At 37.5% G+C, this 20,141-nt stretch overlaps 1 protein-coding gene across 1 annotated transcript in view; it reads right to left on the bottom strand.

The window, feature by feature from the left end:
- CADPS (calcium dependent secretion activator) overlaps positions 1-20,141 on the bottom strand; it is a 402,311-nt gene that overhangs the window by 119,214 nt on the left and 262,956 nt on the right. The window contains exon 17 of the mRNA XM_088134415.1: positions 5,723-5,829. Within this exon, the coding sequence (XP_087990541.1) occupies positions 5,723-5,829 (107 nt within the window). The remainder of the gene's footprint in view (positions 1-5,722; positions 5,830-20,141) is intronic.

Here is a 20,141-nt window from a genome sequence, read left to right as displayed (position 1 = left end):
TTAGGTAACTCAGTTAAGCTATTCCTTAAATTATAAGAGTCCTTCTTTTTGCAAGAAGTAATTATAACCTGGATGATATTCACTGTCAACACCATACTTTGAGAAACAGAGGCAATGAAGCATCTGAAGCAGTGATTTGATACATTCTATATCCTAAATCTTTATTTAAATATTGCTTTTTGTCCTTTTGGTTTCCACTGGCAAATGCTGTAGATAAGGATAAAAAATATGAACAATTCTGATATAATTGATTAAGTGCCATCAAGCTGAATAGATACTCTCCAGAATTCTGGTACAGCTACTGTTAAAATTATATGACTTGGAATTCTATAATGTATACATTTTTATGACATTAATATTAACTTGCTATCAATGTTGGTAGAATTACTTTCCTGCTTTCTGTAATGTTGCCTTTGTGCATAACAACGAATGATTCCTATAAGGTCTAATTTTTAAAAGAAAAACTCTTTTATACTGTTGAGAGTTACATAAAATCCCATGAGAAATGAGGGGAAAATTGCTATTAGGCAGTTTATTTTGTCTAGAAACCTTCTTTCCATAATAGCCAGTGTGAGACTTCTAGAGATTCAGCCCAAATAATTCTGCATTTTCTTCAACCAATGTTTCAAAGAAAGATTATTATAATCAAAGTTCTCTGCTTGTTGGCTCTCATTGTTACTGGTTTTTGTTATTTTTTAAAAAACAAAAGTATTACAACATAACCTGTTAGTAATTCTGTCTTTAAGTGTTGAATAAATCCAGTCTTGTGGAACAGCAATGTAATTGTACTGGCATTTTGAGACATGAACACACTTATTCCAATTCCCTGTAAGGTTAACTGTTATAGCAAAACCAGCAAAAAATCTTGTGGCATCCTGAAGGCTAACTTATTTGTGGATTCTAGTTCACAAAACCCCATGATGTAGTAACTTTATGCTGCCCAAAGTCTTTTTGATATAATTCAACCATTACATATTGTTTTCATAAATCAGAATAAGAGCAAATGCTTTTGAAATTCACAAGAAAGGAATATGGTCATTTCTGTAGAAAAGTATTTTTTTTTTTATTCTGTAAGTAACACTGAATTTGCACCTAATAATAATCCTGATCTTTCAGGTCCAAGCTATCATCCTGAGATCCCTTTCTGAAAATGAGAAAGAAAACTTTGCTACTTAAGAATCCCATTCCCCAATAATAAAATTTACTTTGCCTTTACTTACCTTCTTTATAATAAGCACACAAGGAAAATGCAAACCCTACATCACAAAACCTATGATTTATTTGACCATACCCATGGAAATTCATGTATATATGCAAGTTTTCAAGAGATAAATACATATATACATATTCATACATATATACATATGGAGAGAGAATGACAATTTCAAAACCCTGCAATAACTAGTGGTTTTAAAAGCCCCTGTATGTAATTTGCAAAATAGATCCCCCTTCCCAATTTGGAAAAAAAAGAAGAGACAAATGGTATAGACCTACAAGCATATCTACTATACTGGGACATCGGAAGCTCCTTCAGATAGTAATGTCCTACAGATTCATTTGGGACTTTTTTTAAACAGCAGATTTTTACAAACTGTTTTGATGACTTGAGCTTTTTGGTTCACATGGAACTCATTGCATACATCTTTGTATGCCGTATACATGCATACTAAGCAACTTCTTTATTGTTCCCTGCTAATGTTTGCTTATTTTTTACAAACTGACTTTAAACTAGCTTAAGAGAATTTTTTTTCTGGTAATGTTTTCTGGTGCCCCCCCTCTCCCATGACTGCTTCTCTTTGAGCAGTTCCACATGCTATAAGGAATTCTAGAAGATGTGCCTGCTGTCTGTATATTCTAGATCCTTTTAGCCTTCCTATCAGCTGGATATACAAATCATTTCAGGAAGAACTCTGTGGTCTGAGAATGACTTATAAAATCTTATAGAAAATAAAAATACAGAGATGTCTTGACAGGCATAAAGCCAGTGACTTCTAAAATGTTAGTTTATTTTACCCATCAATCTTGAAGTATAAAATCTGAAATGAATTGGGCGTTACTTCCCAAGTGTGTTTGCTTCCTATTAAAAGATGACTGTCCCCAGGGGTCCCTCCCAAGCTTTTCAGACAATGTTACAGCAAATGAGGTTGTGTGAATGTATTGGAGATGGCAGGAATTTTCTTTGTGAAGATTCTTTCTTGTAGCTGTTCAAAATCTGCATTTTAGGCCTCGTGGCCATTAGCCATGGAATCTGTGCTTTCAAGTCATCACCATTTGCCTTCTGCCTTTTTTCCCAACAGAATAATGACAGAATAATACCTTTCTCATGTTAACACAAGGACATTTGTACCAAAATGATCATGCAGTTGGAAACAACATTGTTTCTCTTAAATACACCACTTCCATTCCAAGAAAAATGTCCTTCCTGAGTTCCACAGTTATTCCCCACCCTCAGCCACCTGGCAACAGATCTTGCTACCTCCTCAATGCTGCATAATCTCTCTCCATATATAAATATTGTATATACTAAAACAATACGCACAATGAAAAAAAAACCAGAGGGCAAACTACTGTACTCCTAGCTACTTCTTTCTTATCCATACATATTACCAGCAGGGTGAATTATAAACCAGGTGTGTGCTGAGCAACAGGGGCAAACAACAGGCTGAGGAAAGAGCCCAGGCGGGTAGGACAAGTGTTGGGATGTAACTGCAGTGCTTGTAAAAATATACCCATTGCTACATGCAGGGGCTGGAGAACTTCCCCCATGTTGGCCTGCCATGTAGGGCTACAGTTCCACAAGCAATTGAAACCGAAGTTGCTGTTACATTCCTTGGATCCAGAGTTACAAAGCAAGGATTACCCAGGGAAGATCCCATTAGGAAACATGGCACCGAGAGGGCATGCACGAAATATGACAGGAGGTGACTCAGTTCATTCAGTTTAGTCACATACCTCTTTCCCCTGCCAGGATCAATCCAAGATTGAATGAACAGTAGAAAAACAGGGAGGAAATTTAAATAGGCAATCAGGCATTAGTTGGGACTTGTGGCGTGCTGTGCGCTAGAAATAAATTAATTTTACGTTGTTTTTATTAGATATCTAATTTAGGTTTTCTTTTAAATGTGACATTATTTGTTTGAAGGTTTTTAATGCAATATAGAAAAGTCAATGACAAGGAAAGCAGAAAATAGGGAATTAATGTTACAGGGTTAAAATGTATAAGCAAAGGTTCATTTTATCTGAGTTTTAAAAGGATAATTTATAAAAGTTATGACAAATCACTGCAATTTCACAGAACACTGGAATTAATTTATGTAGAACTAAGTCGATATATGCATGCAGGATATGCAGCATATACAGTATGTTACATGGGTGATCCTAGCCCCATATAATAGCAAATTCACTCTGATCACAAAGGGGTCAGAGCATAATTTATGAATTTGCTTAGACTGAAACAGGATTGTTCTTAAGTTACATTTGCTAGTAAGAAAAAGGGTCTGCTAGTTTATGTAATCTTACCGAGCATCCTTCATCAACCTGTGTCCTCCAGATGTATTAGGACTACAGTTCTCAAAATTTGTGACCAACATTGCCAGGAAATTTTGGCAGGTATGGGAACAACACATCTGGAAGGCATCATGTTTGGGAAGGGCATGATTCAGTATCTGTCATATGAAAGATGGCAGTCACAAACTTTGTCCCTGCCTGCTAAGTTACTCTTCCCCTGTTTACCTCTAGGAATGGCCAACATGGGTATGCCCCAGCTTCAGAAGTTTCTAGGCTCTACAGCTGTTATGAAAATGAATTGGAGGAGTATGATACTTCTCCTGCTTTACAAGAATCCAGAATACACTATCCCAAGGGTCAGATTGCTACTGCAATTACTACAGATATTAGAGCATCAAGCAGTGTGAAGAAGCTGGCACCTGAACCTGAAATTTGAGGTTATGAGAAATCTAAGTACTTGTATTTTATGATATTAAGCTAACCATCTCTTTCCTGAATGGCCTACAGCTAAAAACTATTTTGTTCAAGATTTCTATCACACTAACTAGTCACCAAGGTTGCATTCATGCCCTACTATTTATGCTTCATTTCATAAGGAATAAGAAATGTCTAACTTCCTAAAATGTCTCAAAAGTTGGCTTTCCAGAAAACCAGGAGTGGAAGATGGCATGAGTGAGAGAAAAGAGTTGTAGCAAAGTTTGCAAATTCATTTCAATAATGTCCTTGGCTTTATTTTTATTATTAAAGGTACTGCCACAGCTATCTTCCTCTGTACAATGGCATGTAAATGACACAATCTCATCAACTTATGTCTTCTTAGGGACATTCACATCCCTATTTGTAAAGCATATAGAAACTGTGCTGCTGGCAGTTGTTCATAGAAGCCACTGGACCATCTTGCAATGGAAGTATTATTTCTCCCAGGTCAAACTCTGGAGAACTTCTTTTCTTCCATGAATTACCTCCCTAATCTTCATCAGGGGGAAAGGTGATGGAGGAAGAACTTTGTCTAGCATTAATTAAAACAGTTATATTGGTTCTCAAATTCAGCTTGTTAATTGCTGTTGTGGGCTCCTGGACACATATAGCAGTGATGGGGAATCTCTAGCTACAGATCTAATTTGTGTTGCCAGCAGACTTCTCCATCCAGCCCATGAGGCCCCATGTGAAAGTCTTATCTGTTTCTGAAACTCAGATTACTCCACAGAGCTCCGCCTTGTTTGTGAAACAACTATTTCATTAAGCTGGGATGATTTTAAAATGGTCTTCCTGAAGGTTTCATTGTCCTCCATGCCTTTTAGCAGTGCACTCCTTAGAGAAAGCAGAGAAGTAAGAAAAGGTGTGGTTCAAGGTGCTTGAAATATCTTGAAGCAGTAGCACTCTGATGCTTTTCTCCTATTCCTTTTGGAGGGCTTTACCTTCTCCTTTCATATGTTAAAAACTTAATATATGATTTTACAATCTCTTGTAATATCCCTTCTGAAATTAAAAGAGAAATATTCCTTTTAATCAGACTTGACTCCTAGTGGTTTCCATGTAGATTTTTTGGCATGGAAATATTTTGCCATTGCCTTCTTTTGGTATGTTTTCTTTTTCAACTTCCCAATCTAGTCTACAGCTCTGGGATTTCTGACTTTGCTTAGCCTTTTCAAGATAAAAGTTATTTGGAGATTTAGTTCCTTTTATATTGTAATTATTCAGCTGTTAAAAACATGTGGCCAACGTTTGCATCATTATCAGTCACGGATAAGTTCATACAACTATCATGGAAAGCTGAATCCAGAAATGAAGATTATTCAAAGATGACAATCTCCTTCATGAAGTAAGATTGTGAGTCTTTTGTACAAAACCAAGAAGGTGTTGCATTCTAGTACAACAGTTTTACATGAATTTCTTCATTAGCAATCCTCTGTGAAAGTTAATATTGAAATAGTCCCTTGGATCACAATTGTTGAAGGGTCCTACGCAAGATGAATTGTCTTCATGAAATCCCAGTCAGGCTAGCTTGCCTTGTGCCCCTGTTACTTGAATACATCTTTCAAATATATTTCCTTGCAAGGTTGTATTTAACGATATTCAGGATTATTTTGGAAGGACAATGGATTGGCTTGCTGAACATTTACCTAGGACATAAAGCATTATATCTGCAATATACACAGGTACACACTTGCTCTAATAGTTCTTGATCAGAAAATTTTAGCTTACTGCTCCTCACCTCTGCGTGATGTTCTTCATTTTGCTGTAGAACTTCGATCACCAATTCCGCCAAGCGAATTGTATCTTCTAGCTTTTTGGCAGGCGTGACTAACCGACCTACATTTTCTGCAGTACAAGAACTTGAATTAAAATGGAGTGAGACAGAAGAAGCTCAATGTAAGGCCAATCGATTGGGTAGTTAATTAAAATTGTAATAATTGCAATTTGAAAAATCTACATCATGCAAGGATTCAAATGCTATATAGTTAGTACTGAGCAAACTATAAAGCAACATTTGTTGTTATATTATGAAAACAGTGCTCCAGCATTGAATTTAAAGATATGATAAAAACTGTTTTCTTTTGCATTGATAGCAAGTATCTAGTTGAAACTGAGCAATGTAATTTCCTAGAGACAGCATCTTTCTAATATTTATATCAAGAATATTTAATTTCATGGTTGATACATACATATACTTGAGCTCTAGGTTTGAAACATTTCTGCAATTTTGTATATTGTATTAGATAATCTAGAAATCAGTAATGTTGAAACAGCAGATTGAAATTAACTCACCCTATTTCATATCAATGAGTTTATATTCTTGTAACTTTAAACTGGCAAAAACAGAAGAGTACTCTCATGTTTGTTTTTGAAAAATCTAAAAAGTTGTGAAAGGTGGAAGGAAGAAGAAAATGATGACCAGTAGCAAGGTAGATGGACTCAATTACAGTGGTGATGGGTGAACCATTGGAAGACTTAAAGGGTCAGGTTTGGGATAGATCACCCTGGCGAAGATCTAACTATGTCGTTTCTTAGAGTTGACACCAACCTGATTGCACATAATCAAACCAAATCCCAATCAAATCATTTAAACTGAAGTGGCTGTTCCTATATCCAACATTAACCTCTTGATATGTTTGAATGTGGCATGAATGTGTATAAAAATATTATTACATGCTATGTAGAAATCCCTTCCTAGGTCTTGAACAACCCTCTAGATTATTTTTATGAGAGTCCAAAGAACAGGTATTTTATTTTTTGACATTCCCCAAAAGCCAGATCAATTCTACATTGGAGATAGATGAATCATATTATTTTTTTTGGCCTGCATTCTTGTTTTGTGTTTAGTCAGTAAGGAGATTTGTTGGAGTCCTATTTTAATTTGCAGGCTTTCTAAAAAAAGAAGAATCAGCCTAAAGCCACATCTGAATATAAACTTAATATAAATAATATAAATATAAAAACCACCACATTTATATTTATATTAAATATAAATTTAATATAAATATAAATGTGGTGGGTTTTTTTTAGAGAAGAAACATATAACAATAGATGCTTTCTAATACACTTTAGAAACTGAGAACTGCATATGAACAATACAAAGTGAGAACCACTGGACAACTTTCCTGCAGAAGTAGATCAGGTCAGTTTCTATTAGAATTGGCAGTCTCAAATTTCAGATGCATTCTCTGTAGAGAATCTTTTCCAACAGAAACTTGGGTCCTCTCACAATTTTGCCACATAACGGCTTTTCCCATCATAGTTTCCCTTGGTGGTTTTGGGATGAATCACAGAAAATGCCATTTTCAGTTCTGTGTGATTCTTAAATGTAGAAAAGATCTTTTAAGATCCTGAAGCATTATGAAGAATTTTCAGCAACTGATATTTCTGGTGCAAAATGGCTGTTTGTGAAAGTGCTCAGAACCTTAACATCTTGGCTTTTCTTGTTAAATTCACCTTCTTTCTAGCAGCAGCGAATTGATTACATCAAATCTGCCATATCTAGTCAAAGTTGACTATGTGATGATGACTCTGTTATTAGGAACAAGACTAACTTGAAACCAAAAAAAGGAAAAGAAAAATGGCGCTCAGGCACTTACTGATAAAGCAGGAAGAGAGATTAGTTCCAATAGAAGAGAATATCTGTAGCTCAGGGTTGCACTGCAGAGTCCTTAGTACTCTCTGAGCTTAGTTGTTTGCCTGAAGTTGGTTTATTACCTGGCTAGGTAACATCATCACTGCTGGTAACATCACTCCTACAACAATGTGCCACAACGTAACAACAACAATGCGCACTGATGATATTACCTAGTTGGGTAATGAAATATCTCCAAGCAAACAACAAAGCTCAGAGAGCACCAAAGACTTCAGAGTGATTAGTCTTTCTCTCATGTGTGGCACAATGGTTAAAGAGTTAGAAGAGCAATGGGAAGACCCAGGTTCAAGCTCATTATTAGCCACAGGAGGTCTCTGACTGCGGGCCAGTCTCAGCCTGGACTACCTCACAGGGTTGTTGTGATGGTGGGAAAATGGGAGGAAGAAGTGCTATATTTGTCACTTTGCGTTCCTGAATGAAAGGCAGGATATAAATTTAACCAACACGTAAACAAAACAAATAAAAAACTGGGAAAAGAGAGCTAGAGAAGAATGCTCGCTTCCCCTTCTTTTTGTGAAATAAATGCTGAAGGAGAATTATTATAAATCATTCTACTAGTATTCAGTGAAATGTTTAGGAAGAAAACCTTAAAATAATGAATGGGCAACCTGTAGAGATGTGTAGTTGTTCCATACAACACTTGGGCTAATCTTATATTTTGCAATGATCAGTTTTGATTTCTGGGAAGAGCAATCTGCCCCTTTCCTAACAGCTGGTTGACCAGGAAATGAGGAGTGCAATAGAGAAGAAGGATGCTAGAGAGGAGGAGGTTGAGTTGAAGATAGAGATATGGGTTCAAGGAGAGAACAAATGACTCTATCCACTTTGGGGTCTGCCTTTCATTGGGGTTCTGATCCATACCACTATGTGCTTCAACCCTGACTCATTAATGACTCTTAACAGATAATCCCCAAAGGAACAACACAACAAAAGACCAACCCACACACAACAAAGAAACCCAACTACGGGGTCACGTCATATAGTTGGAAGTTTGATCTAGATGAGAATAATATCCAGTACTACTCCCCAAATCTACATATTGACTAAACTTTGAAGTAATGATGACCAGATGCAATGGCTCCTCTATTGGTAGTTGTATAGAAGAGAGAGTTGGCATTAAGGGAAAGAAATTGAACTTGCCAAAATTCACTCTAATTAAGTAAGAAGCATTGTTCTCTTCTTATTTCTGATTGCTCTAATCTGTTGTCTTTTGATTTCCCTGATGACAATGAGACATGTCTTACTAGCATTTCTTCTTGGAAGTCCCATCTCAGCTTGAATATGAATAAGAACATTGTGTTTTGGCCTGATCATCCTTCTCACATTCTACTGAATTTCTTCCTCAAGGGCCCTCAGATTACTGCAGCTTCCTCTGCCTGCAGCCTCAGGGTTTTGAATAATGATTAGGTGGCTCTGTGCTCATTTACTCATATTTCAGCAAGGGTCACTAATTCTAATTTGATCAATGTTCATAGGACCTGGAGATAAATGATAGAGGAGACTACAGCTTTATCGGTATATCCACTGTTTTTTTTTTTCATGCTTAGAATATGCAACAGTCCCCTGGAAGATTCTTTGACTTCTTTCTGTGTCCCCTAATCTTAGTCCAGAACCTGTTCTGGAGCTTCCCTGCAGGGCTTGTCAGTGGTTCTCTATTTGACCCAGAGCTCAGTTCATTCAAAGTATGAGTGTTTGTGCCTACAGCCCTCCAATCACTCCTCCCCCTGGGCCCCAGTATTTGTCTGCTCATATCTCTCCTTATGATCCTGTATGCTCTTTACATTCAACTGGACAACCTTTTCTTTCTACTTTCCACTCCAGGGTCTTTGTCTCCAGTTTCCAGTTTTTAAGGACCTGGCCATATGACTCTGGAATGAGCTTCCTCCTTTCCTTTACTTCTGTGAAAGAAATTTAAAGACCCACCTTTTTTACTAGTGGGTGATTGTGGGGGTTGTTTAATCCACTTAATTCTTATTAATGTTGGCAATTCCTTAGTTTAATTCCTGTTTTATATATGCTTTGAAGTTTTATTGGGTGAAATTTTGTAATCACTATGTTTCCTTGAATTGTAATGTGCCTGATAAAGATGCTTCATAAGCAGATGATATTATTATTATTACTATATGGTTGAAATTTGCTAAAGCACCAGTAATATTTAATGGCCCACTTCAGCTATCACAGACACATGAGATTGCTTGCATATCCCCTTCTTCATGTCATACTGAAGACTTCTATGACTTGCAACCAAACTGAAAAAATATTGCTAAATTGTTTGCTGATCAGGATATAAAACCAGGAACTGATCATGTACACCAAAATTCATCAAAGTTTGCTGGCTTTGTCAATCAGGAAACTGATTGACTGAACCACAACTTGTGCCAAAATCAGATGCTTGACAAAAGGGCACAGAATCCCAAAACTTGTTCTCAGTCTAACAATTGGTGGTTTATTAGATCCAAGTGAATTTATCTGAATCCAACTAGAAAGGATCAATTCACTTGACTGTTCTTCCTGCATAGATTTGACACAAGAGTGATACTCCATTTGTGGATCCTTCCTTTACCTCCTCCAAGAAAACAACATTGTGAAAAATTGCAAAAGAATGAAGAGCATTCTGTTCTTGTTATATAGATTGTGTGAATAATCCAGTAGACAACGTTTTTTTTGTAGGCTTGTGAGGCAGAGAAAGGAAAAGTGCAAGAAAGGAGCAGTTCTGACAGACAACAATATGACAATACTTTGTGGCTTACTACCCAGTTAGTGCTGTGCTAATTACCAGACCTTTGACATCCTTTAACTTGTGGAGAGAATATGTGTTATAAAAAATGATTTGGAAGATTCTGTCTCTAGGTAAAATGTAAATCCATCCCAAACTTGATTTTCTTTTTAATAACATCTTTTGAGATAAATCCTTCAATTTATCGTGCTGTATGAAAGTAGCTGGAGCACTGCTCAATGAAACAACAGAGTTTTCAATAACGTCATACATCATTGAAATCATACAAATTCACAGATCTCATGCAAAATGTTATGCAACAACAATGTTATTTTGTGCTGACGTTGATATTTGAAAATGTTGCAAATGTCAGACACTGCTAGACAGAAAATGTGGACATTTCGAAACCAATGCTATTTCTAAAAGCGTTGCACTAGCCATTTCTGGATAAAAGCTAACGGTTGAAACGAGCTTCTTAGAAGCTACACTACAGTAAATGAAAGGAGAAGACTAAGCTAGCAATTCATTGAATGAAAGAAAAGGAAAATTATTACAGTACTTGACGCTTGCTTAGGTATGCCTTTCAGCATCTGATTGATCATGTTAGTCTGTGTTTTAATAGATGGAGTGGGCCCAACTGGGGGCTTGGGCACGGACGATTGAGCTGTTTGCGAATGATGTCGAGAGACAGCAAAAATAAAGACACACGTGATTTCATAAACAGTGACAAAAAAGATGAAAACTTTGAAGGAAAAGTAAGCAGAAAATGATAAAAGTACACATGGAAGAGCTGCTGTTTTGCTTATCGTCAACTCAAGTACTACACAATTATGACAACAAACATTTTTATCTGAAGTTGACAGATTCCACTATGCGAGGAGAGTTCACAATCTAAGATCCTTAAAATTCAGTGCGAATGCTAATTGTTCTTTCATGTAGCCAAGTGCAAAAAGCAGGATTTTAGTACAGTCAATTAGTTTTTTTTATCTGCATGTGTCAAATGTGAAACAGCATTGCCTGCCTTTTGCACCCATATAGGAAGAAATATTCTCTCCTATAGGTTGCTTTTAGACATAGTCAGTGTTATTCACTGAAAAAAGAAGGAAGTTCCACAAATAAATCCTTTTGCAGAGACTAAGATTTTTTTTAAAAAAAAAATAATAACATGGATTTGGGCTGAAAAGATAACTAAAAAATTCTTAGTGCAATTTAAATATGTACTCAGATCTCTCACTTTTTCCCCTTAAAATGTGTGGTATCTGATCGTTTCCATCTCATTATTTTCCACTTGGAATTCTGGTGTCTTTTATACTCTGGGTTGAATCATATATAAAAACTTGCCAGTTCTATCAAATATGTTACTTTGCCATTCCAAATGTTAGAATACTGCAAATCAGGACTTGACCCATCTGTCATATAGTTTGCGATATCAGCCTAAGGGAGAGAATATGAATATATATATATATATATATATATATATATATATATATCCGTCCTTCTGTATGAACACAACAACAAATTCTATATGAGGAATGTACTTCTCCTATACTTCATGTTATATTTAATTCAACATTTTAATAGCCAAAGCACTTCTCTAAACAATTCTGTTTCTAAAGATTTGGCATATTTATCTGGATGAGTTACTGCCAGAAGTATTTTTTTTTTTTGCTTGCATTTCCAAGAGATGGAAAAGAGAGGAAGAGAGACCCCAATAGTTTGGCCATTTATTTTCAAAAGAAAATTGTGTTGATTATAATTTTAAGTGTTATAAAAAGAATAAAGGGAATACAAGTTCAAGATGGTGCAAATACATATGTCTACAAAACAGGTTGTCATTTTCCCCCACTATTCTTAATTAAGAATTAATTAAGTATCCGAATAAACTTCACCTGCTTAAACTCCATTTAAATCCAATGTCTGTGTGCTGGATTATAATCCTATTTTAATGTACCTATCAATCCCAACCTAACACACAAATGCACAGTTGTAATGTTCAGAATTGGATTTAGCTTGGCTGGCCAACCTAAGTATGTAACTAATATTGGGTAACTGATGCTTCATTTATGCTTGTTTTCATTTTATTTATTTATAACATTACTTTTCCTAAGGTGAATTTACCAGAATTACTTTGCACAGTTGAGCGTTAAATGCCCTTTCAGGGAGCGGTGGGGCAAGATGTAATGTAGAGAACATGTAATACTTGTGTAAAGTCTCAGATTCAATTTTTTGCCATTATTAGTGACAGATCTGGGTAAGCCCTCTGCACAATGCAGATTTTTGAGCCTCTGTTCAGGTGAAAAGGGAGGGACAAACAGCCATATATTAAGGATGCTCTTTCTATTCCAGGACATTACATATGAAATGGACTGATATGTTTATGGAATAAGGGTTTTGAAGGTAGAACTTATCTCCTTCCATGCCATTCTCATAGGTTCATATTTGTAAATGAGTAACCATTTGAATAATCTATTGTAGACAGAGATGAAGCTGAGGGGGGAATTTTCTGGAGTACAACGGCAGCACATTTCTTTTTGAGCAGGAGAATCATGTTCACCCACTCTTCTGAATTCTTTGCATCAAGTCCAGATTAGAGTGGTTCAGCTGGAGCCATTGCTCTAGAGGTTAAAGGAGCTGTAGGGTTTCATGACGTTTTACTTAAAAACAAAGCCATCCAACAAGCAGTTTGTACACTCCATATCCATGCAAAAAGTAAGTGAACTGCAAAACATAGACAAAAGCCATCCTCCTTGAAGCTGTGAGCAGCTGAATGCCATATCTGCTGTAGGAACAAACAAACAGCCAATTCAGGTTTTCCAGTTCAGATTTACTCTTTAATTGGAAGTAAATCTCTTCACTCACCAAAAGCATGTTTCTGGTTGGATGCTTATGGGCATATCTTTGTGCAGATAACGCTTCAAATATTCGGACAACATCTACTACTTCAAGATCACCATTACACCTCTATTGCAGAGTAACATTCAAGTCTGCAATATTCCCACATGTTTAGAGTGTGATTTTTTTTAAAAAAAAAATACATGTTTTCTACGCAACATATATATTAGGGTTAATGACAGGTTTTATAGCTTAATCTTTTCTTCTTCTTTTCCTGAAAAATACCTACACCAGCTTATATTCCAAACAAACGAAAGGGAGTCCCATTTTTCACTGACTAAGGAACAGAGAAAACATTAAATGCTAAAATAACTATTCCTGCTTCAAAACATTAAAGATATGGACTTTGCTGTTCTAGCTAGCATTCCTACACACACACATCTAGATTGTAAGCAGGAACTTGATTTAGCAAAGTTTTCCTAAGCCTGACTTGGCAACTGGAAGCTTGTTAAAATCTATCTCACACAAACTAAGATCGACAAGCCAGCATCCCTGACCTCCTAATGTTCCATTTCATTTAGTAGAGTAGAACTGAAAGGCTGAAGAGTCAAACAGGTCAAGACAGGCCATGACCTGTGGAGGGCAATTTACATTTTCCCACTGCAGTCTCTGAATTGTGCCCTTATTTGATGGAATGGAGTTGTACTCTTCTCTACTTTATATTAATTATGATCAGATAGGATTGGTGACCACCATAACTATCCAGTAATTTATATACCTTCTAAGATAATAGTTTGTTGAGATAAAATCTTCCCATGTCCTCCACTCTGCCATTCTGGACTCAGCAAAATTCGCTGAGGAGGTTGACCAAGTTCACTAAGCAATATTAAAATTCAGGTCTCTAAGTGGCACACGGCTAGTTTTACATCGGTCCCTATCCGTCATCCTGAGAAAAACAGGTCTGCAGATTTAAACTGCACTGAAACAGGGCACCTGATCTCTGATCTTTGACAACCCTTTTAACAATGGCAGAGCACAGTTTCCATTTTGCTCTCATAATCTCCTTGCTGAATCAGGTCAAAAGCCCATCTCACACTGTTATTTTCTAATAACTGCTATTCAGAAGAAAAATGCTTCTAATCCTGGGGAGAGCATATAGGCATGACTAACAGCCATTCTTATCCTCCATGATCTGCTTCGGAATTCACCTAAATTAATGGCCAAACTCCATTTCCTTGCTGCAGATTTCCTGTTGCTGCAGGAGTGGGCAGGTAGACTGCATTTGCAGACTCCTTTCTGGGGCCAACTGGCTGAAATGCAGCAGCAGCATTTAATTTGAACAAGGAAGGGAAAGTCAACAGGAGGCGTCTAGAAGGTCAACCCAGACCTTGACAGGTCCCCTAAAATTAGCTTGAAAAAGGCAGCTTAGGGTATTTTTCAGGCTTTTGAGAGAGTTTTAGGGGTGGAGAGGGAACAATTTTGCCCTTCTCTTTCTGCTGAAGACCCTCCAAAGGAGAGGAGAACAAACTATCTACCTGTTGAACTAGTGACATTCACAGGGGACAGTAAAAAAAATCAAGATGGCAGATGAACACATGATAGAAGCCTCATGCTTTTGTGTGCCCACACAACATTGATGCATGTAAAAAAGGAGCTTTGATCGCACAGTGGCAACTGCCCCCTTGACTTTTTTGCCCACCCCCACATATGACCCTGCTTGAAACATCAGCTATCCCTGCTGTAAAGCAACCATGACCTGCATTAGAGAAGTACTTTTTGTCTGTCTGAGTCTCTCACCGTTCAAGACCATTGCTTGATCCAGAATTTGAGTATGATGAGAAAGGGAGAACAACCTTTCTCTAGTCACCTTCTCCATAACAACCTGGATGAGGAAAGGACAGGCTGGGGAGAGTGACTCTCCTTGCCTCTTGTGGCAAGGTCTGTGCCTGTTGAGAAACACACCAACCTTCGTGAAAGTTTGTTGCATGCACACCCCACCCCATCCCACCCCCACTCAATCAAGTGATGTACACGGAAAACTACTGAGGGCTCCAGTAAGAGCACCCAGTGTGTATTAGTAAGTATGGAATCCTTCTGAGGACAGCATTTCTTTGAGTGGGTCCCAAGCGACTGGCATCCAACAGAGACATTTTCCGAGGATGCTGAAGCCAGAGGACAATCACACCCCCAAGAGTGCAGCCACAATCCAATTCTGCCACCAGCTTTAAATATGTTTTAGCATTTGAATTTGCCAGCAGCTGTGCATTTCTGCCAGACATCTGCGATGACCTACATGAAAAATAAATTTCAGAGCTGTCTGGCATTTCAATCCTGCAGCTATCCAGGGGGCCTGGTTGAGTGCAACTTCCGTTGTGACGTCTTTGGGCAACTTCCACTGTGTATGTCTGCGTGTGCATCAGGGAAACCAGAGAAGAGAACAAAGAGGGTGGGGGTGTCGGGAAATAGAACAGCCCAAAGCAAAATGGCCATAGTGGCTAGCCTTATCAAGTTGCCCTTCAAATACAAAACACGTGACCTCTAGATTGGATAGTGCTGTTGACAACAAATTGACAACTTTCATCCATTCTTGGCGGTTGCTTTTTTTTTTTTTCCTAAATGAGTTTGTAGAAACAGCAACATAAAAAGTATTTTTGAAGGCAATCCGGGAGGATCTGTGCATCTTTCCCTGCAGCTCTGCAACATGCACCACCGTAGTAATTAAAATACCCCTGCTGATTCCCGGCTGATGCCAGCAAGTGCATCGCACTGCCTCCTGCCAAACACTGGCATGAGACGTAATTGCCTCATGCTACATTACAAAGGCAGTGGGGAGTAGGAAGAACATCAAATCGCTACATTGTGAAAGTCCAAACTTCAGCCCAGGCGTATCGCTTCGAGGATAAAATTACTCACTTAAAAAAAAAAAAAGAAGAGGCAAAGAACTTTGCCTTTTTATTTATGCATGTATGTGTTCTAAACAGATCGAGCTTCCTAGGGCTGATTTATACTTGCTGTTGGCCTCAGTGTCAATAGCTTCAGAAAGCACAGGGTTGGTTGGATGGCTGGGTAGCGTACAAGAGGAATGGATTCTGTTCTGCAGAGGGGTGTGTGACTAGGCAACTCCACAGAGGAACCGTCAATCGAACGGCTGTGATGTCTACTGGTGGCTTACAAACATGTCCCCCAGGATTGTAGAAGTCATGGTTGCTGTGCAGAAATCTCTGTCCAGAGGGATAATTCATATCTGCAACCCTGTGAGGTATGAGGAAGTGTGGAAATGAACGGAGCTCTTCTGACTTCCAATCCAGTCACAGAGCCATCCAATTCCGAGAATCATGCAGCCACCCATATATTTACCCTGAAGAATTACTGATAAGCTACTAGCATCCTGAGTATGCAGGGCACACTTGAGGACATTTAGGAAATTACAACACTTCTGGGACCTGGATTTCACTTTCTAAGCATTATTCATTACCGTCCTTTAGTAGAGATTTTCCCTTGGTGACTGACTGTGCAGAGTTTAACGTGCCAGGGACTCTCTCTCCTTTCTTTCTCTTCAGTAACTAGGTTGTTTGTATTTTTGGGTGTGGATTTCTGTAGGAGTAAGAAAAGCCCACATTGATAACGCAGGGGTTTTTGCGCTCTTAGTATGGGTTGCCCTGAAGCAGTAAGTTATTAATTCAAGATCACCATTTGATAGCAATGAGATGAATGGAGGTGATTTATCATTGCCGGGGACAGAAGATGAGGTATCTCTACCAAGTGAAAGAAAAATGCTGTCTGAGAAAAAACAGAACTGAAAAAAGACAGGGGTGGTGGCTCTTTTGAAGGAGTTTTTCACAGCATCAGTGAAACTTGCCTGTGACATGGTTATGCCTATAACTTGGTTTCTGCTTATCTTTAATATTGTAAATTAATGCAGATATGGCGTACAAAGGGACCTCCATGTTTTACTGGAGAATTGACAATGGCTTATATAACACAACACAGTGGAACTTTTCCCCTGACTGTAGAATGGGATGCTAGAAATGACAGTAGCCATATCTCCATTCCAAAATGGCCCCGAGGCAAGTCAGTGCAGGTTTGTTTTTTGTTGCATCCTGGTTTATTCCATCCTATGTTTAGCATGCAGGTGGATATTTGCAACTAATCAATGCCTTCTTACTTCTCTAAACAAAGTGCATGCATGTGTGTGTGTGTTTGTGCACACATGCACGCACACCCACGCATTTACACACACATACAATTTTACCATGGCAAAATTAGAAATACATGTGTATTCACACATTCACATATAAATTTAACTGTTTGGTTGTCAATCGCCCAGAGTCCCTCCTTGTGGGGACTTGGGCGGTGATATAAATTTGATTTATAAATAAATAAATACAAAGAGTACCCTAATCTACAAATTCTAATCTAGTATAAACCACTATAAAATCATTCATAACAAATTCTGACTGATCCAGAAGAACACTCTCAAAATCTGCAATATTTCAGCAAGACACCTTGCATTTCTTTGCAAAGTAAAATAAATATAATCAAAATTCAAATTACTATGGAATTCTGGTCACTAAGTTATGCAGATAGTGATATGAAATATTTTATGAGAACTGCCCTAAAGATGGCTGAAATGAAAAATTTCCAAATAAACAATGTCCTCTAAAATTCCACATGAAAAATATGTGGAAATCTTCACCATTACATTGTATGATATCCAGAGACTAGAGGTTACAAACAAATGCGTGTGGGATATAAGTTGAAAAATCCACACAGACTTCTCTGATGTTAGGTCCAGTTCTTTAACTTCCTTAAGGCTTTCAGTGCCGAGGCCTCTGGACTAGAAAGTAAGCTAACAGGTGTGTCCGCAGGGCATGGTCAAAAAAGTCAAGATGGTGGCCGCAACGGAGTGATCACAACTCCACTAGTTTTAACGTCTGTCACAACATTTTTGACCATACCCTGTAAACACCCTGTAAGCTAAAAACAATGAGGACAAATAAATAATGTTATATTAACATGGCTCGAAGACTAGTAATCCAGAGAATTATTGGTATATTACCATGGACACCCAAATTTTAGAGATGGATGATTCTCACAGGCAGTTGATATTAACCATTCTAGACATATCCAGTGAATTTTCAGAAATAAAGCTAGTCTAGTGACCTGGATATTCAGGTTTATTGACATGTTTATGATTCACAGCTATAGCTCCATTATTTTGGTCTTTTCGTGAGATATACCTGTGAAGGCGATTTCCTCATAATTGCCTCTTTATTTTTGCAGATGTACATCCATGTCCAGTGCCAATCCACCCATCATTTAATCAGATGGAGGCATTTTTACAGGTCAGGATGTCTGATCCTGTTGGGGTCACCTCCAATCATGTGCACTGTCTACATCTAGACATGGATGACAGCAGAACATCTAGCACTTTCGTTCCCTGACACATATTATCAGTATAAATTGCACATAGCTGTGGACACTTGCTTAAAATGTGATTGCTTATGGGAATGGCAAGTCAGGGTGCTTTTATTTGGCCTTTTGAGGGGGACGAGGCATTGCTCAGTTGAATGGGTTATATTACTATCCATTTCAATTACGCTGTGCTATTTGTACAATATTGTTTGTTGTGTTGTCAGAGCATGCTTGTGAAATTAAAAATAAAATTCATACTAAACATTTGCAGCTATTTCTCTCAAATATGACCTGCATAAAAATTGGCCACAAAATTCTGTTTATTTTTTCTTTCAAAAAGTGATTCCTTCCAAAACAGTTCAAAATTGAGATGATCGCTTATCCCAAGACATAAAGAAAAGACTCAGAGGAAAAACTAAAATTAATAGTTAAGAGTTTAAGACATTTCAGATGAATATTTCTTATATACAGAAGTCATGAAAAAGGTCTTAGAAATTTGGAGAGCATTAAAGGTTTTTATCTGAACCGTTTCCTTGCTTTATTACATCACCACATTACAAACAAAAATAATTACGACAAACATGACTTCTCTCTGTGTTGTTAGTTACACATTAACAAGAAAACCATTCTACCCAAATGGGGCAAAAACAGAAGATATGAAAAACAAAAATGAGAATTAGTTTATATATCAAACAGTGGTTTGAACAAAAAGCCAGATTGTTAATAGTTTGGGGCACCAAAATGTAAGAGGCTTTGTGTGTGTGTATTTGTGTGTGTGTATTTGTGTGTGTGTGTATGTGCGTATGTGTGCGCGTGAGAACAAATAGCTTCTTCGTTAGACTGTACTTCTAGGAAAATTGCATTGTTATTTCTGTTTAACTAAATTTACTTAGGGGGAAAAGAACAACACTAGTTACACGAATTAAGACAGCACAAATTAACTCCTTAAGGATTACTGCAACTCCAACGTTTCTCTATACGGAGTACATATCTTAAGGAGCTTTGAAAAGGAAAACAAAGATATATATATAGATATATATATAAAAACTCAACAATCCTAGCAACTTATAATGCATATACAGTTGTTCACCTGCATCCTTTTGATTCTCTATATGAAAGAGAGAGAAAGCAACAAGGAGAAAAGAGAGAAACAAGAACAGATATGCAGAATTAATGAGCAAGTGGATCAAAATGCCCCCAGTTATGTGTGATATATGACATTCATAAAGAAAAGAAGTTGCCCAATCTCTCCCACCACCCAGAAGCATGGGGATCATAATACCATGTGTCTTGCCAAGAAATAATTTAATTATTGTGCAAAGAAAAATAAATGGGTGTTGAAGTGGTTTTGCTCTGCGAACACATACTGCGTATTAGATCGGCAAATGAATATACATAAAATACGTTCTGTTCAAAGGTTGCTATTGAAAGAAGCTAGAATAGCATTCTGCTTGAGAAATAACAGACAAGAGACGTGAAAGATCTAATGTCCAACGAGGACGTTTCTCAGTGGTTTTACGCAGAGGTTGTTACCAACTT

The sequence above is a fragment of the Python bivittatus genome, unplaced genomic scaffold (assembly GCF_059951505.1).
Source record: "Python bivittatus isolate LINGU-HERP-01145 unplaced genomic scaffold, Pbiv_v1 ctg000080_np1212, whole genome shotgun sequence".
NCBI classification, from domain to species: Eukaryota; Metazoa; Chordata; class Lepidosauria; order Squamata; family Pythonidae; genus Python; species Python bivittatus.
Note: the sequence above shows the minus strand (reverse complement) of the source record. Positions and strands in the feature narration are given on the sequence as shown.